Source organism: Gorilla gorilla, chromosome 19 (assembly GCF_029281585.2).
Source record: "Gorilla gorilla gorilla isolate KB3781 chromosome 19, NHGRI_mGorGor1-v2.1_pri, whole genome shotgun sequence".
In the NCBI taxonomy this organism is placed as follows: domain Eukaryota; kingdom Metazoa; phylum Chordata; class Mammalia; order Primates; family Hominidae; genus Gorilla; species Gorilla gorilla.
Genome location: NC_073243.2, coordinates 34,223,997 through 34,242,774, shown reverse-complemented (window position 1 = coordinate 34,242,774; position 18,778 = coordinate 34,223,997). Strand labels below are relative to the sequence as shown.

General features: G+C 36.6%; 1 protein-coding gene across 18 annotated transcripts in view; it reads right to left on the bottom strand.

Annotated features, from left to right (window-relative positions):
* WDR41 (WD repeat domain 41) overlaps positions 1 to 18,778 on the bottom strand; it is a 202,394-nt gene that overhangs the window by 18,632 nt on the left and 164,984 nt on the right. For 14 of the 18 annotated variants that reach the window (XR_010131743.1, XR_010131734.1, XR_010131735.1 and 11 more), the window contains exons 5-8: positions 15,758 to 15,820; positions 10,495 to 10,606; positions 7,970 to 8,032; positions 6,447 to 6,557 (exon numbers count right to left, since the gene is read on the bottom strand). Coding sequence is in view for 5 of the 18 variants with exons in the window: in XM_055366988.2 (XP_055222963.1) it covers positions 6,447 to 6,557; positions 7,970 to 8,032; positions 10,495 to 10,606; positions 15,758 to 15,820 (349 nt within the window). In the remaining 13 variants the exon portion in view is untranslated. The remainder of the gene's footprint in view (positions 1 to 6,446; positions 6,558 to 7,969; positions 8,033 to 10,494; positions 10,607 to 15,757; positions 15,821 to 18,778) is intronic. The other 4 variants (XR_010131744.1, XR_010131745.1, XM_063700674.1 and 1 more) reach the window with 1 other exon arrangement.

Sequence of the window (18,778 nt, the reverse complement as noted above, 5' to 3'; positions counted from 1 at the left end):
CAGATGAGTAATTATGATTTAATTATTTCATTTATCAAATAAACCAGCACGACAGAAATCTCTAATGACCACATGAACAATCTCTTAAGAGATACAGAATTACCAGCAATCCTACATGTAAATATTATTTGTCTTGACTCCAAGGCCATAATAGGTAGATTATTAATATCTAATTTCTATAGTTTATTAACAGACTCTATAGAACTTGCTCTGTGGAGAAATCACTTCTCATCTGTGGAGCAAAACGGGCTTCTAGTTTTAGTAGTGGGAAAGTTAAGGCAGTACTCATCTTCCCAGGACCTTCTTTCCCACAGCTTTCCCTCCTTTTTCCTATTTCATTCAAACTACAAAAGAACCAGAGAAGCTAAGGAGTGAAGATTCCCCTAGACTCTCACTCTACATCTGTAGTCATAACACAGAATTAACCTACTGAGACCATGCAGCTGCTTGCTCTGACTTAACCTCCAAGTGTCTGTGATTCCTCCATGCAGTAGAAACAAAAAATTAATGACCAGTTGGAATTTTCCCTAAAAATAAAATATGGCATTCAGCTCAATCAGCACTTTTTTTTTTTTTTTTTTTTGAAATGAAGTCTCACTCTGTCACCCAGGCTGGAGTGCAGTAACACAATCTTGGCTCCCTGTAACCTCCACCTCCCAAGTTCAAGCAATTCCTGTCTCAGCCTCCTGTGTAGCTGGGACTACAGGCATGTGACACCACACGGCTAATTTTTGTATTTTTAGTAGTGACGGGTTTCGCCATGTTGGCCAGGCTGGTCTCAAACTCCTGACCTCAGGTGATCCACCCACCTCAGGCTCCCAAAGTGCTGGGATTACAGGCGTGAGTCACTGCACCTGGCCAATCAGCACACATTTTTAAGCAGTTTACACATGGCAAACTAATTCTCAAACAGGTCATTCAAAATGTTTCATGACAAACAACCTCAATTATATATTATTAGTGGATGGATTTTCATCCTGTGTCAAAAGCCACTTAGTATGAAAATCTCACCTGGTATCTGTCTATCCATCCCTCACAAGTACTAATACTTCATGATTACCAAAAGATGCTGGCAACATAATACAAGAAAAGGAATAAAATAAAGGAGCACCCAGAGCCTTCTGCCTGGAGAGATTATCAGTTATTTTTTGTCTGTCTTAGAAAACCTTCTGCCTGGGCATTCCAATCTTTTTAGCAAATCTGGTATTCATTATCCACACTTGTTGGTGTTCTGTCATACAATTCTAAGGTTGCCCTGGGGCCACCCCTCTGAAAACAGATTTGCCCTGTGATATACAATCCCAAGCAACTGGCCATATCTTTCATTGGTAATGGGTGAGGAGAAAGGAGCAGAGCTCCTGCAAGTGAAGCAGGGAACTGTACAACATAAACATTTCAGGATCACTGACATCCACATCATGGCTAACATGCCTATGTACTGCAAGATGAGGCTGTCAGCAAATCATTTTCAAATTTTAACAGACTACTTGGTCATGTTTGATTCCTAAATACGCCTTTGGCTTATTTATTATCTATAGTATAATTTTATAGTCATAGAGTTTATAAAGTAAAAAGTACTAATCCAAAAGCTAGAAGAAGACAAGAAATAACTAAGATCAGAGAAGAATTGAAGGAGACAGAGACAAGAAAAACTCTCCAAAAAAATCAATGAATCCAGAAGCTGGTTTTTTGAAAAAATTAAAATAGATAGACCACTAGCTAGACTTATAAAGACGAAAAGAGAGAAGAATCAAATAGACACAATAAAAGATGATAAAGGGGACAGCACCACTGATCCCACAGAAATACAAACTACCATCAGATAATACTATAAACACCTCTACACAAACTAGAAAATCTATAAGAAATGAATAAATTCCTGGACACATACACCCTCCCAAGACTAAACCAGTAAGAAGTCGAATCCCTGAATAGACCAATAACAAGTTCTGAAATTGAGGCAGTAATTAATAGCCTACCAACCAAAAAAAGCCCAGGACCAGATGGATTCACAGCCGAATACTACCAGAGGTACAAAGAGGAGCTGGTACCATTCCTTGTGAAACTATTCCGAAAAACTGAAAAGGAGGGACTTCCTAATTCATTTTATGAAGCCAGCATCATCCTGACACCAAAACCAGGAAGAGACACAACAAAAAAAAGAAAACTTCAGGCCAATATCCCTTACGAACACCGATGCGAAAATCCTCAATAAAATACTGGCAAACCAAATCCAGCAGCACATCAAAAAGCTTATCCACCATGATCAAGTGGGCTTCATCCCTGGGATGCAAGGCTGATTCAACATATGCAAATCAATAAATGTAATCCATCACACAAACAGAACCAATGACAAAAACCACATGATTATCTTAATAGATGCAGAAAAGGCCTTTGATAAAATTTAACATCCCTTCATATTAAAAATTCTCAATAAACTAGGTATTGATAGAACATATCTCAAAATAATAAGAGCTATTTATAAGAAACCCACAGCCCATTATCATATGAATGGGCAAAAGCTGGAAGCATTCCCTTTGAAACCTGGTACAGAACAAGGATGCCCTCTCTCACCACTCCTATTCAACATAGTGTTGGAAGTTCTGTCCAGGGCAATCAGGAAAGAGAAAGAAATAAAGGGTATTCAAATAGGAAGAGAGGAAGTCAAATTGTCTCTGTTTGCAGATGACATGATTGTATATTTAGAAAACCCCATCATCTCAGCCCAAAAAACTCCTTAAACTGATAAGCAACTTCAATAAAGTCTCAGGATACAAAGTCAATGTACAAAAATCACAAGAATTCCTTTACACCAACAATAGACAAGCAGAGAGCAAAATCATGAATGAACTCCCATTCACAATCGCTACAAAGAGAATAAAGTACCTAGGAATACAGCTAACAAGGGATGTGAAGGACCTCTTCAAAGAGAACTACAAACCACTGCTCAAGGAAATGAGAGGACACATATAAATGGAAAAACATTTCATCCTCATAGATAGGAAGAATCAATATCATGAAAATGGCCATATTGCCTAAAGTAATTTACAGATTCAATGCTATTCCCATCAAACTACTATTGACATTCTTCACAGAATTAGAAAAAAAACTATTTTAAATTTCATATAGAATCAAAGAAGACCCCGTATAGCCAAGACAATCCTAAGCAAAAAGAACAAAGCTGGAGACATCACATTACCTGACTTCAAACTATATTACAAGGCTACAGTAACCAAAACAACATGGAATTGGTACCAAAACAGACATATAGACCAATGGAGCAGAATAGACACCTCAGAAATAACACCACACATCTACAGCCATCTGATCTTCAACAAACCTGACAAAAACAAGCAATGAGGAAAGGATCTCCTATTCAGTAAATGGTGCTAAGAAAACTGGCTAGCCATATGCAGAAAACAGACACTGGACCCCTTCCTTACACCTTATACAAAAATTAACTCAAGATGAATTAAAGACTTAATAAGACCTAAAACCATAAAAACCCTAGAAGAAAACCTAGGCAATACCATTCAGAACACAGGCATGGGCAAAGACTTCATGACAAAGATGCCAAAAGCAATTGCAACAAAAGCCAAAGCTGACAAATGGGATCTAATGAAACTAAAGCGCTTCTGCACAGCAAAAGAAACTACCATCAGAGTGAATAGGCAACCTACAAAATGGGAGAAAATTTTTGCAATCTACCCATCTGACAAAGGTCGGTCTAATATCCAGAATTTACAAGGAACTTAAATTTACAAGAAAAAAACAACCCCATCAAAAAGTGGGCAAAGGATATAAACAGGCACTTCTCAAGACATTTATGTGGCCAAAAAACATATGAAAAAAAGCTCAACATCACTGATCATTAGAGAAATGCAAATCAAAATCACAATGAGATACCATCTCACACCAGTCAGAATGGCAATTATTAAAAAGTCAGGAAACCATAGATGCTGACAAGGCTGTGGAGAATAGGAAGAACATTTTTACACTGTTGGTGGGAGTGTAAATTAGTTCAACCATTGTGGAAGACAGTATGGCGATTCCTCAAGGATCTAGAACCAGAAATACCATTTGACCCAGCAATCCCATCACTTTGGGAATACACCCAAAGGATATCAATCATTCTACTACAAAGACACATGCACACGTATGTTTACTATATCACTATTTACAAGAACAAAGATATGGAACCAACCCAAATGCCCATCAATGATAGACTGGATAAAGAAAATGTGGCACATATACACCATGGAATACTATGCAGCCATAAAAAGGAATGAGATCACGTCCTTTGCAGGGACATAGTCATGAAGCTGGAAGCCATCATCCTCAGCAAACTAACACAGGAACAGAAAATCAAATGCCGCATGTTCTCACTCTAACTGGAAACTGAACAATGAGAACATATGGACACAGAGAGGGGAACAACACACACCAGCACCTGTTGTGGGGAAGGGGAGGAAACTGAGAGGACAGGTTGATAGGTGCAGCAAACCATCATGGCACACGTATACCTATGTAACAAACCTGCACATTCTGCACATGTATCCCATTTTTTTAGAAGAAATTTTTTAAAAAGATAGTAAAAAACAGTAAAAAGTGCATGAGGCTTTCTGTAACTTTCATAAACAACTTTTTTCTTTAGTTTTCCCTTTTTTCCCCTTATGAATTTGGCAAATGAATACTCGAAGAAAGCTTTCAGAAACTGCTGTAAGTTCCTCTGCATATCACATGGTAAAAGACATGCCATGAAGTTCAGGCTATCTTGTACCATCCTATCATCTTCATTTAAGTAACCATGCTGGCTCAGTGGTGCCAGTGCTTCACTGCTAAAACAAAATAACTAAGCATGACCGGTGTAATGGGCCGAATACTGCTGGGCTTTTCTCAGCAGCCCTGGGAACTTGAGACTTAAGACTCAGTGTCACCAATGAGGCTTCAGAGGGCTTCCCAAATAAGAACTTGCCTTCTGTGCTGTCTCCATCCATGGCTAGAGAAAAAGAGCCCCCAGAGAAAATTAAAGGGACACCAGCAACCATTGTTATTTCTATCAACACAGACAATCTAGTCCTTAGAAAGACCTGCAGCTGAGTTTTACAATAAGATGGCTATTTGGGAGGAAGATTTTGGAGCTGGGAGGGACATTCTTACTGGTGTATCTGAACATGTGACTGAATGGACACAAATGGAGACTAGACTTGGTACTCTCTGTGCCCCTTGCTCCCCTTTGTCTCACATTCACACAAAATACTACTTAAAAACAAAGCCGGCTGGGCTTGGTGGCTCATGCCTGTAATCTCAGCACTGTGGGAGGCTGAGGCAGGTGGATCATGAGGTCAGGAGTTCGAGACCAGCCTGGCCAATATGGAGAAACCCCGTCTCTACTAAAAATACAAAAATTAGCTGGGCATGGTGCTATGCGCCTGTAGTCCCAGCTATTTGGGAGGCTGAGGCAGAAGAATCGCTTGAACCCGGGAGGCAGAGGTTGCAGTGAGTCGAGACCATGCCACTGAACTCCAGCCTGGGCAACACAGGGAGACTCCATCTCAAAACAAACAAACAAACAAACAAAAACAAACAAACAAAAACAAAGCCAAGCCAGGCCTCAGGGAGATATGTTGCTGGGGTGCTGTCTAGCCCTCCCACTACATCATACTCCCAAGCATCCTTACAGTATCGTCCTGCAGGCTCCACCAGACTATCAAACTGAAGCCACCAAAAGCCCTCTCATGTGACTTCATACACAGATCACCCAGCACAGTTCTGATGATATAAGCTGTCACTTATCTGCAAGTGAACTGAATGTCAAGATCAGTGGTTTGTGATCTTGCCATCTGATGTCAGATTTAGCTCACAGGAGATACTCATTAAAATCATTTAGGAAGCCAAATAGGATGTACAGCAGGTCAAAACCCCCACCACGAGGAAGGGAAGACATGACCCATTTTCTGCAGACTTTTACTTTAGTTTGGTATTATTCTTTGAGAGTCTTCAACCAGGATTACAACTGGCTTGAATCCTGCTCATTCTAGTGTAAGTGTGTAACTTGCTATGTGATATTGTATGGTGTGGACAGCAAGACAAAAGGGCATATTTCCAATCTCTCTACAAAAGAGGAACTAGCCAGAAACAGCTGCCAAAAATGCTGAAACAGCCTGTGACAGTCATCCCACAGCTACCAAGCAGTGCCTGAGATCATTATGTTCTCCTCTATTTTCTCTGCCTTACACTATTTTCCTTGTCCCTAAATCTTAGACCTAGCAATCTAGGAAACTTGCTCAGCTCCACCGGCTAAAACTTCAGAGTAAAAGAGAATGACAATCCCATTATTTTAGTGACTTATTATAGAATCCCAGAACTAAGCAAGGCTCGTGTTCAGAGCAGGTTGTGTTAACAAGCACAAAACTGTACATAATAAATGTACACAATGAGCTTACCATTGACATTAATCAATGAGAGAATATTATCCTGGTGATCAAGGAGGCGCTTAACTTCAAGAATATCCCATTCTAGTGATCCTTCTGTGGGTGCTACCAACCTGAAAATTACTAAATGAAAAGACAGATAAAATTTTATTACAATGCTCTAAGAGGATAAAATACTACTCCTGCTCTAAAAACAAGCATTTCATTAAGTGAAAAATACCTACCATACTGAAAAACCCATCTCCAAAAAAAAGCCTTATTCATACTACTTTAAACTATTTCTTTCAAATGCTTGAGATGTTTGAGATGATCTACTAAAACCCATACTGAATGTGTCCTGAAGAACTCTCTTCCTTTACTGACTTTTCCAAACAGTGAAGCTCCCATTCTCTCTAGGGTTTCAATGGATGTCTGGCTATCTCAGCTCACTCCCTCCCTAATCAGTGACTAGCCCACATCCCTCAATCACCTCCACCATCAGCTTTCTCTACTCATGTCTCTTACTCATGTAAGCATTGCTACAGAATAAGCTGCAAATCCAAGTTTAACTTCAACTCAGTGAAGACATAAGCAGCTTCTTTTTTAAAAAGCTTCTGATTCCTAGGCATATACCATTATAAATTCTCTGAGTATGTCTTATAATGTTTACATATCATACAGTTCTTCTGACTATAGTAATGTTCAATGTGTTGCTTTACTCATTATCTGACTTTAACAAATACAGTTTTATTTAAACTAGTATAAATCCTAACTTTAATCAATACAGAAAACCCATAATAAAATCCACAGACGTGATTCTATCATCATTTACTAAACATTTATGTTCCAGGAACTCTACGTACCAAATGTGAATAAGGCCCGGTCACAAATGCTCAGTCTAGAGTGGGAGAGAGACTTGTTTATAAACAGGCTTACCATCAATGTACTGAGTGTTTTAAAAATACGCCACTGGACCAGGTGCTGTGGATGCTCAAAGATTAGGATGACTAACATCTGAGAAGTGACAAGTCTCAGAGATCATGTCCTTTTCAAATTACAAAAGTATCTTTTCTTTCTCACATTTCTCTCTAGAAGATAGGTCATGCCATGCTTCTTTCTGTGTCTCTGACAATATTTTACCAAACTACAAATCTCTAACCAGGTTATTTAATCCTGACAGCCACTCATATTCAAACTGTGGTTGTCAAAAGAAGGTTTTTCAGTCAATAGAAAAGAGAACTCTTTCTGATACACATTGAACTTATGGGAAATTCTACTTTAGTTGGAATATTACGAAGTGATCTTGAGACTGGAATTTTGGAATAACAAGCAATAAACTTTAACCAAGCTAACATACTGATTAAAACACTGATAAGAAAAAGAAACCTGGCCTAACATCCTGAAAATGTCTTAGTCTCTGTATCACTTCAACAATCCCAAGAAGCCAAGAGTGGGGCACACGCAATGTCCCTTAAATAAAAAATTACTTTAGTCCTTCCAGCATGTGTATACAATTCTCGTTCAAAATACACAAAAAGAAAAAAATTCATACTCACTCAGTTCTTTGCCAACTGCTGCCACAACACAGTTCTTAGGTATTTCAACCAAAGCACTAATACCTCCAAAAACATATAAAACAAAGTTCAAATTATTTTTCTCACAGATTATATCAAAAACAAAAACATTCTCAGTTTTATGTCAGTCGTTTTCCATAAAGAAGATAAAGCACACAGAACTAGCTCCACACACACTTCCTTGCTTGCTTACTCATGGAAAATGATTGTTAAATGTAAGTTTCTGAGACTTTTGGAAGACATTATTGATTTATTAAGAGCAGAATATGGGGTTGGGTTTTTTTGTACTTTTTTTTACTGTTGTGATAAAGTGGTAGATTCAGCAATTCACACTTATTTACCAGGGATCCCTTAAGATAATCACCATCACCCATTTACAAGATGGCTAGCTCAAAAGTGATGTAAAATTGGGGTTTTCCTTCATGTAAACTTTAGAAGCCTGAGCAGGCTCCCTGGCACTGAATGAACTAGCCAACAGTCAGCAGCTAAGAAAGCAGCCTTCAAATAGCATGTTTGTGATCCACTAATACATGTAAAAATTTTCTTCTACTAATGAAAGAATCAGATTCAACATTCTAACACATTTCACTTATTTAAGTAAAGAGGTTAATGATTTTAGCGTAACTATAACTTCTACAAGGCATGTTACAATTTTGCTTCTGTCAGTATGAATAAAAGAGTTGATATATTAGAACCACCACGTGTTGGCAAAAAAAAAAACCTGTTTAATTTTTCCATTATGATATATATGTAATTTATAATATATATGCAAGTGTAGAAAACGGTCTAGTCATTTGCTTATCCTTCCCATCCATCAAAGGACTGACTGTTGTGATTTGGATAGTATTTCTGGCCAAGATTTTTCTCCACATAGGCATATTTTAACAGTAGATTTTGTATTTTCCCATGTACAAGGAGGAGGAAATGGTGCTGCAAGGAAGGCAAAGGAATGGTACAGAGAAGGCAGAGGACATGGGAGAACAGCAGGGTGGGTAGCAAGAGAAGAATTCTAAATGCAGAAAACAGCTTGTTAAAAAATCTTTCACTAAATTATATGTGAAAATACTAGAAGCCCAACAATCCAGATGTAGCAACCTAATACTCAGAATCACAAAACTTATTACTGGAAAGGACACGGATGCCCTGTGTTTTAGTCCAGGGCTCCTTCAATTGTATCACATTGACTAAGATTATCTTTGCTTATTTCCAAACACAGAATAACTGCTTGTAAAAGCTCCACCAGTCCATAAATCAAGCAGGGCTTATGAAAGGACATCATGACATAAGGATCTAATAACACTATTAACAATCTGGCCTCCAGTAATTTGGAAAACCCAAATGATGAACAGCTCACCAATGGTAACCCATGGCCTTCTCAAGGCTTTCCCATAGATACCCTCAAAGCCTTCTGTTAACTCTTGAGATGCTGATAAATGGCAGTATTGTAATGATTTAATATATAGTACTGAAAGATAACTTGCAAAACAAAGGGAGACTGCAATAAGAGGTGGCTATTTCCAGGAACACACAGAAGATTCTTTTCAGCCCCAATTTCAACATTTTACAATATAACTTTACCAAAATAAAATTCATGAAAACCACAGGCTAGTGAAAGAGAGAGAAAAATGAACATAAAGACACATAATTCATGATAATAGTAAACAGGGAAATATATTCTAGATTTGAGCAAGACTATTAGTAATCAAATGTTGAACTGAGTGGTTAAATTGTAAACCCTAGCAATGTATGGATTTAGTTTTCCTAACTCATTATGTTTCTGATACTTTAAAATATCTACGTGGAGCTAAGCTAGCTCCTATTAGTAACTAAATTCAATTCACAGGACTCCTGCTACCACTGAAATATCAACAACATGCACAACAATGTTCCTTCTAGGATACCCAGGCTCATTTGATTATTTTTAGAAATAACAATAGTTAGTGTGACTTCAAGGTTGTTATTAAAATCTACTCATTTAAATATTTTACTCTAAAAATAGATTTTATTTTTTAAGATCCTTGGTATCAGAAAGTCAAAACTGATTTGATTATTTTTTTCTATTGAAACCAAAATCGTATGTACACAGAATTGTGAGAAAATGAAACTTTATCAGTAAGCTTGCACATATATGATCTTTTTGGTAAGGACAATTGTAAAAAGAGGTCATCCTTAGGCATTTATTCAAAGTTAATGACCCCACAAATGCTACTGTAAAGTTGTAAGGGTCTGCTTCTAGGTATCAGCGTGCTCACCAAACACAGTTCAGGAAAACAGCCCAAGAGCATTGGAAAAGGTTGTTCTTGAGTGGAGTCTTCTCCTCCTGATTCAGGATAAAAATATATTTTACACAACCCCGATCTGAATTGAATATGGCTACCTGTTATCTTCAGAACTGAAAAAGAAAAATCCCCTATATTGACGTTTCTACTTATGGAAAGTCTCTCTGAAGATCTGCTGTGTCTTCTAGTCTGTCAATCATAGTTCAAAATTACCTTGATGTTTTTTACCTGTATCAGAAAGGTGGCTAGTCTTACACAGGAGATCTAATTTTCGGTTCCACACACACAGGTCATTCCCACCAGAAAGCCAAACATCTAGTCTCTGAAGAACAGTTAAACACTGCAAAATTTATTTGAAATGTATATCAGGTTAGAAACTGAAGCAGTCATTGTTCAGTGGTTTAAAAATATATCCACAAGTTCTTTAACCCCTTCCTTCACTAGGTGGAGCTTATTTCTCCTTAGTAGATCATGTGGGCACTACTAAGTGACTAGCTTCTACCAAACAGATTCTGGCAAGAGGAATGGTGTGTGACTTACAAGACTAAGTCATAAAAGATACTGTGGCCTCCTCCTTGTTCTCTCTTGGATCACGTGCTCTAAGGTGAAGACACTAAAGCAGTCACATGGAGAAAGGTCCATGTAGCAAAGAGCTGAGGCTTCTGGGCAACAAACAGCACTAACTTGCCAAGCACGTAGGTGAGCCTCCTGGGAGGCAGCTCCTCCACCGCAGTCAGGCCTTCAGATAGCAGGAGCCTCAGGAGAGGCCCTGAGCCAGAACCACCCAGATAAGATGCTCTCTAGTCCTAATCACAAACACTGTGAAATGACAAATGTTTATTGTTTTAAGCCACTAAGTTTTGAGGTAATTTGTTACTCAGTAATAAATTACTAATACACAATTGCTTAAACTCCTTTTTAAATCAAATTGAAACTATGACCTTAGTTTCTCTGTATCTTTAGAATAAATAACGCCCAAGTCTTCTCAATTCTATACATTTGGTAGACTCAGGAAAGTGAGTGTTTCAAGTACCATATAAGCCCTTTACCTTTAATAGTACTCTCCTCGCCCACTGACTCTGAGTCAGACAAGGGCAAGAGTGAGAGAGAAGAACAGAAAATAAAAGGCAGAGGTTCTGGTAATCTTGCCTAGGCTGCTTTTAAAACTGTTGGATTAAAAAGAGTTGAAAATAACCAATGCAGTTTATATTTCTAGTGGTCCTACCCTGTCTAATCTCTGAATTTTTAATGCCAGTGTTTCATTTCTTTTTATTGCCAAATAGTATTCCACTGTGTGGATATACATTGTGTTTATTCATCAGCTGATGGACATATAGATTGTTTCCATTTTTGACTATTATTAATAATGTTGCTATGAACAATCATGTACACATTTTTATATGAACTTACATTTTCATATCTCTTGGGGATATACCAAGGAGTAAGACTGCTGGGTCAAATGATAATTCTGTTTAAACTGTTTTCCAAGGTGGCTGTATTGTATCATTCTAGATCCCACCAGCAATGTATGAAGGTTACAATTGCTCCACATTCTTACCAACACTTGTCTTTTAGATATTAGCCACTCTAGTATGTAGGAAATAGTATTTCACTGTGGTTTTGTGTGGTTTTGACTTGCATTTCTCTAATGACTAATGATGTTGAACCTCTTTTTCATGTGCTTATTTGCCATTTGTTTATCTTCTTTGGAGAAATTTCTTTCTTTCAAATCTTGTCTATTTTTAATTGGAGTATTTGCTTTTTTATTAAATTCTTCATATATTGTAGACACAAGTCCCTTATCAGATACACAATTTTAAAATATTTTCTCCAATTCTGTATGTTGTCTTTTCACTTTGAAGCACAAAACTTTTCATTCTGATGAGGTCCAATTTATCTTTTTTTATTGTTTGTTGATATGCTTTTGATATCATATTTAAGATACCTAGCCCAAGGTCACAGAGATGTACGCCTATATTTCTTCCAAGATTTTTGTAGTTTCAGCTCTTACATTTGGGTCTTTGACCCGTTTTGAGTTAACTTTTGGATATGATATGTGGTAGGGATAAAATTTCATTATTTTGTATGTGGATGTCCAATTGACACAGCATCATTTTTTGAAGAGACTATTTTTTCTCCCATTAAAGGTTCTTGGCGCTCTTGTCAAAAAATCAATTGGCTATGTGAGACTTTACTTCTGGGCCTTTAATTCGGTTCCATTGATCTGCATGTCTGTCATTATGCCAATATCACACTGTCTTGACTACTGTAGCTTCATATTAAGTTTTGAAATTGGGAAGTGTGTCTTGGAACTTTGTTTTTCCATTTTAAGATTGTTTCGGCTATTCTGGGTCCCTTGCACTCCCATATGAATTTTAGGATCAGCTTGTAAATTTCTCAAAAAAAAAACAAAAACAAAAAAACAAGCCAGCTACAATTTTGATAAAGATTGGGTTCAATCTGTAGATCAATGTGGGTAGTGGTGGAATCATAACAATAGTAAATCTGATCCATTCACTCAGGATGTCTTTCCATTTATTTAGATCTTTAATATCTTTCAACAATGTTTTGTAGTTTTTGGTATATAAGTCTCATACTACTTCAAATTTCTTTTAATAGTGATGGGGTATTGCTATGTTGGCCAGGTTAGTCGTGAACTCCTGACCTCAAGCAATCCTCCCACCTTGGCCTCCCAAAGTGCTAGGATTATAGGCATAAGCCACCCCGCCCAGACTAAATCTATTTCTGAGTATTTTATTCTTTTGGATGCAACTGTAAATGGAATTGTTCCTTAATTTTTGGAATGTTCATTGCTAGTGAATAGAAATACAATTGATTTCTGTGTGTTGATATTATATCCTGAAACCTTGCTAAATCCATTTACTAGCCTCAATAGTTTGGTTGTGGACTTAGGATTTTCTATATACACAAGATCATGTCACTTGGGAATAGAGACAGTTTTATTTCTTCCTTTCCAATATGGATGTCATTTATCTTTTTTATTGTCCAACTGCCCTGGCTAGAACCTCCAGTACAATGTTAAACAGATGTGCTGAGAGCAGACATCCTTATCTTGTGCCTGATCTTTGGGGGAAATTATTTGTCTTTCACCATTTTTTAAAATTTTTATTTTATTATTTTTTTTTGAGACAGGGTCTTGCTCTATCGCCCAGGCTACAGTGCAGTGGCACAATTACAACTCACTGCAGCCTCGAACTCCTGGACTCAAGTGATCCTTCCACCTCAGCCTCCCAAATAACTGGGATTACAGACATGTGCCACCAGACCTGGCTAATTTTTCTTTCTTTTTTTTTTTTGTAGAGAAGTTTCACCATGTTGCTCAGGCTGGTCTTGAACTCCTGAGCTCAAGCAATCCACCCACCTTAGTCTCCCAAAGCGCTGGGATTGCAGGCATGAACTACCACACCCAGCCTAGCCTTTCACCATTAATACGAAATTAGCCTTGAGATTTTCACAGAAGCCCTTTATTAGGTTGAGGAAATTCTCATCTATTCCTAGTTTGTTGAGTATTTTTATCATGAAAGGGTGTTGGAGTTTGTCAAATGCTTTCTCTGTTTCTGTTGAGATGATCCTGTGGTTTTTGTCCTTTATTCTTACTATGGTGTATTTCACTGATGAATTTTCAGATGTTAAACTAAGCTTATTCCAGGGATAAATCTTGCTTAGTCATGGTGTATAATTCTTTTTAGATGTTGCTGAATTTGGTTTGATAATATTTTGTTGAGGATAATATATGTTTTTGTTACTTAACATTTTACCACTAGCATTTTCCTCTTTTAATATTCTTCTGAAATATAAATTTTAGTATATATATCTACCATAATGTATTTTCTTATAAGACATTTAGGGCACTTCCAATCATCCATTTATAAAAATGTATTTGTAGTACACATTTCTGTTCATAAATTTCTGCCCTATTTTCTGATCATTTCCTTTAAAGAGTTTTCTAGAATGATCACTGGATTAATGCATATAATAATTTATTTAGATTCATTCATAATGCCAAACTGCCTTCCGGGAAGATCATATCAATTTATAGTCTCAATATGCAATAAAATGCCAATTTCACTATCTCCTTGCTAACATCAACCCTTATAAAAAATTTTGTTAGTTCAAAAAATAAATGATAGTATTTCTCATATTAGGGATATAAATTTCTTGGATAAACTATTCAAGAACAACTGAACCACTGAACTAAATGAGTGCAATGCTATTTTTTAACAATTTTTATGTGAAACAGGATCACAGCAAGAGAAAACAGACACAAATATCTAGCTGATTCACATTACAGTAAAACCCCTTTTAAAACTACTTTCACTATATTGGAATAAGATACTTTTTTAGTGACCAGTTCCTATAACCAGTTCATAATACAGTTTACCAAAAGGAATTTCCCCCAAATACATTAAATTTTTTTCTCTTTGTTCCTTCAAGCCACATATTTTCATTGGAAACTTAACGACCTTAGTTTTTCAGATAGCAAGAATATTTTTAAAGGAATGTAAAAGGCGCATCATTTCAGGTCACATAAAGTATAGAGATTTTAATCAAATCAATACTTTTTAATGCCTTCTTAAAAAATCCACTGTTAAGTTAGATAAAAGTATATATAGTACATGGCACTTTCTTCCCCTGAAACTTGACTAAGTTGATATTTTGAACAGCACAGTGCCATGAGATGGCTACCAGAGATTCTGCCTTTTTGGGAAAAGATGAACTATTCTACCTATTGGCACACAGCAATTCTTTTTACATTAAGAAAAAAAAGAAACAAAAGAGCTCCAATATGGAGATCAGTTATCCTTAAAGTAACTGAGGGAACATCTACTGCTACTACTATCTTTTCCAAAACTTGCTTACATTACTAAAAAACAGTGGCACTTTCTCTGAACACTTAATTTCTGCAGGAATCACAAGCAACCAAGTCTTATCTATGTTTGTTTCTCTAAAACGTAGCAGAGCTTCTGTCGTATCATAAGCCCCAATTAATAATTGTTTGTAAAAGGAATAAAACTAACAGTAGCAGCAAATTAGCCAGGTAAGATTTTTAGTTTTGAAACTAAGTAACTGACATGTCTTGCCTTTGTGACCTTAGAGAAGGCAAAGGTCATGGGACAAATAACTCTATATTTTAAATTCAAAGTATAAAGAAAACAGACCAGCTACTATTATGGTCATTCTGCAAGTAATATCTCTTCCTGGAACTACCTACAAAAAACATATCAGGTACTACCTTTTTTCCTTATCTTGCTATTGGGATTATCCCTTGCTCTAATTTCAAATTGAAACATTCTAACACTTAATACATGTGCTCTCAAAAATCTGATCTTACACGAAGCAAATGACTACAAGTGTGTGGAAAGAAATAATTCATAAGACCCACAAAAGTAATTTCATCTAACTCTTTAAACCATGTCTTCTGAGACAAAAATAGATTGTCATAAAAACTCATATTTACTTAAGATTTTACCTTTACAGTAGACTGGAAGCATGATATTCTCTGAACTTGTCTGGTAGTATCACCATCCCACACCTAAATTTATGTTAAGAAATAATTTCTAAACAGAATTTTAAAATCTTAATTATAACTTTTCTAATTAACAATTAAGCCACAAATGTTAAGCAGTTAGAAAATCTTTAAATCAAACACAAAATACTTAGCGTTTATACCACCACAAAAATGAATTCATATAGTGAGTCATCGACTTAGCAAAGCAGGCTTATGATCTAAAATAAGTTTGAGGTAAATTTTACTATCAAATTATTTGAAAATGCCAACATAATGAATGGTCTGAAGTACTGAATCTTTGCAAGCACTAAATATTCCAACTGTTTAAAGTTTATTCTCCAGAATAGCCTACCATAATCTAATAAGCATAAAGTACTTATACCAAAAACTATCATGTCCATTAATATTTACTGAAAGCTCCCTATAATATGGATAGCATGATTTACTACTGTTATCTTGATTCGAGAAGACACTAACAGTGTATTACTATTACCTGTATATGCATTTAATATAATTAGAGGGCCTCTCATAAAACATCCAAGTTCAGTTTGACTTAAGCACAGTGATTTTCAAACTTTTACACCATTTCCTATAGTAAGAAATACATTTTACACCATGTCTGAAAACAATTTACATACATGTATGTACTACGTATACAAATGTATATGCATGTATTAAAAATTGAAACTAATTTCACAAACTAGTTGACCTTATCATGGCCAATGCCTTTTGTTATATTTTTATTATACAGATGTGCCTTGACTTAAAGTAGTTATGTCCCACAATAAACCCATTCTAAGTGGAAAATATCCTAAGTCAAAATGCATTTAACACATCTATCAAACATCATAGCTTAGCCTGGCCTAACTTATATGTGCTCAGAACATTTACATAAGCCTATAGTTGGGCAAAAAAAAAAGTCATCTGGCAACACAGTACACTGTAGAGTAAGGCTGTTTACCCTTGTGATCTTATAGCTGACTAGGAAGGAGCTGCAGCTCCAGGCTGCTGCTGCCCAGCACTGGGAAAGACTATCATCCCATGCATCACTAGTGTGAGAAAATATCAGACTTCAAAATTCAAAGTACAGCTTCTACTTAATGCACCTCCCTTTCACACCATCATAAAGTTGAAAAACTGTAAGTCAAACCACCCTAGGTTGGGGACCATCTATATTCTATGTCATGCTTTAGATGGAGCTAGATTATCATGAGAATTACACTTTATGTATATAACACACTAAAACTGCTAGCATACAAAAAATCCTCCCAGTAATTAGGAAATGTTTTCTGGCCTTATATTTACCAGAATTCTTGTAGTATCTCACAGCCTTTTCACTTATTTCACTATTCACAAGCAGAACATTTAATATTCAGTAACCTGAGCTCCTAAGGCTATCGCTCTAAAAAATTATCTACCTTCAGTATTTAATTAAGGAAGTTAGTTTTTACAGGTTGGGTATCCCTTATCCAAAATGCTTAAGACCAGAAGTGTTTCTGATTTTTTTTGGATTTTGGAATATGTGCATATACCTAATGAGCTATTTTGGGGACTGAACCCAAGTCTAAACACAAAATTCATTTATTTTTCATATACACCTTATACATATAGCCTGAAGGTAGTTTTATACAATATTTTTGGTAATTTTGTGCATTAAACAAAATTTTGACTGCAACCTGTCACATGATGTCAGGTATAAGATTTTCCACTTGTGGCATCACATCAGTGCTTAAAAGGTCTTGGATTTTGGAGCATTTCAGATTTTGAATTTTCAGATTAGGGATGCTCAACCTGTAGTAAAAACCCAAGCAGAGTAAATTTAGAATTCATTTGGGTAAGAGAGACTGCCAAATAAGCAGCCTAGAATTTTTTTCTAACAACAAAAATCACTCAGCAAAGGAAATGAGTCCATACTATCATTTACAGGTAAAATTCATAGTGACACTGTACCAGCTACTAACTTCTGTATGTAATTTTAATCACTGCCTCAAAATATTGCTATAGTGTCTTAGGAGTGGTCTAATATGGTATTTTAAATTCTATTTTTGCAAAGATTACACTGATACTGAAAAAGAGAGCTTTATCCCATATTTGCCTCTACAGAGTAGTAATAAAGCAACTCTGACCTAACCATCTGAGAGAATTTTATGCCCTTGTTTACGCTGTATCATAATCACACACAAACATACATATATGTGTGTATGTATATATGTATGTATGTATAGAGAGTTTATCCCCATTTAAACCTTTTCTTGACATTTTTTCAGCTATGAACAATCTGTCTAGAAAGCACTTCAGTTGATGAACTCATTTAAAGCATGTTAAAGTCTGTATCTTGGTTCTATAAGAGCCTAAGAAACACCTATACTTTTGGGCTTACTCCAAAACTTCACCAATGCTTGAAACTGTTTAAACAGAACTTTCAGATAAGCATATACTTTTAAAAATTAATATGACCGGAGACAGTGGCTCATGCCAGTAATCCCAGCACTTTGGGATGCCAAGGCGGGCAGATCACGAAGTCAGGAGTTCGAGGCCAGCCTGGCCAATATGGTGAAACCCCGTCTCTACTAAAAATACAAAAAAATTAGCCGAATGTGGTGGCAGGCGCCTGTAGTCCCAGCTACTTGGGTGGCTGAGGCAGAAGAATCACTTGAACCTGGGAGGTGGAGGCTGCAGTGAGCCGAGATTGTGCTACTGCACTCCAGCTTGGGCAACAGCGAGATTCTGTCTCAAAAAAAAAAAAAAATTAATCTGACAACCTCTTTTAAAAAAATAAAAGTAATGAAAGACAACAGTTATCCATAGCACTTGACTCTGGACTTCACCAAGCCAATTCCTCATACAGATATTAAAGGGCTGAGTTTGTTTACAGAAAACATTTTATGAAGTGCAGTGGTTCAGGGCTCTGACTCTGCAGTCAGACTTGCCAGTTCTGCCCTACACTGGCTGTGTGCCTTGGGAAAGTTACTTAGCCTCTTT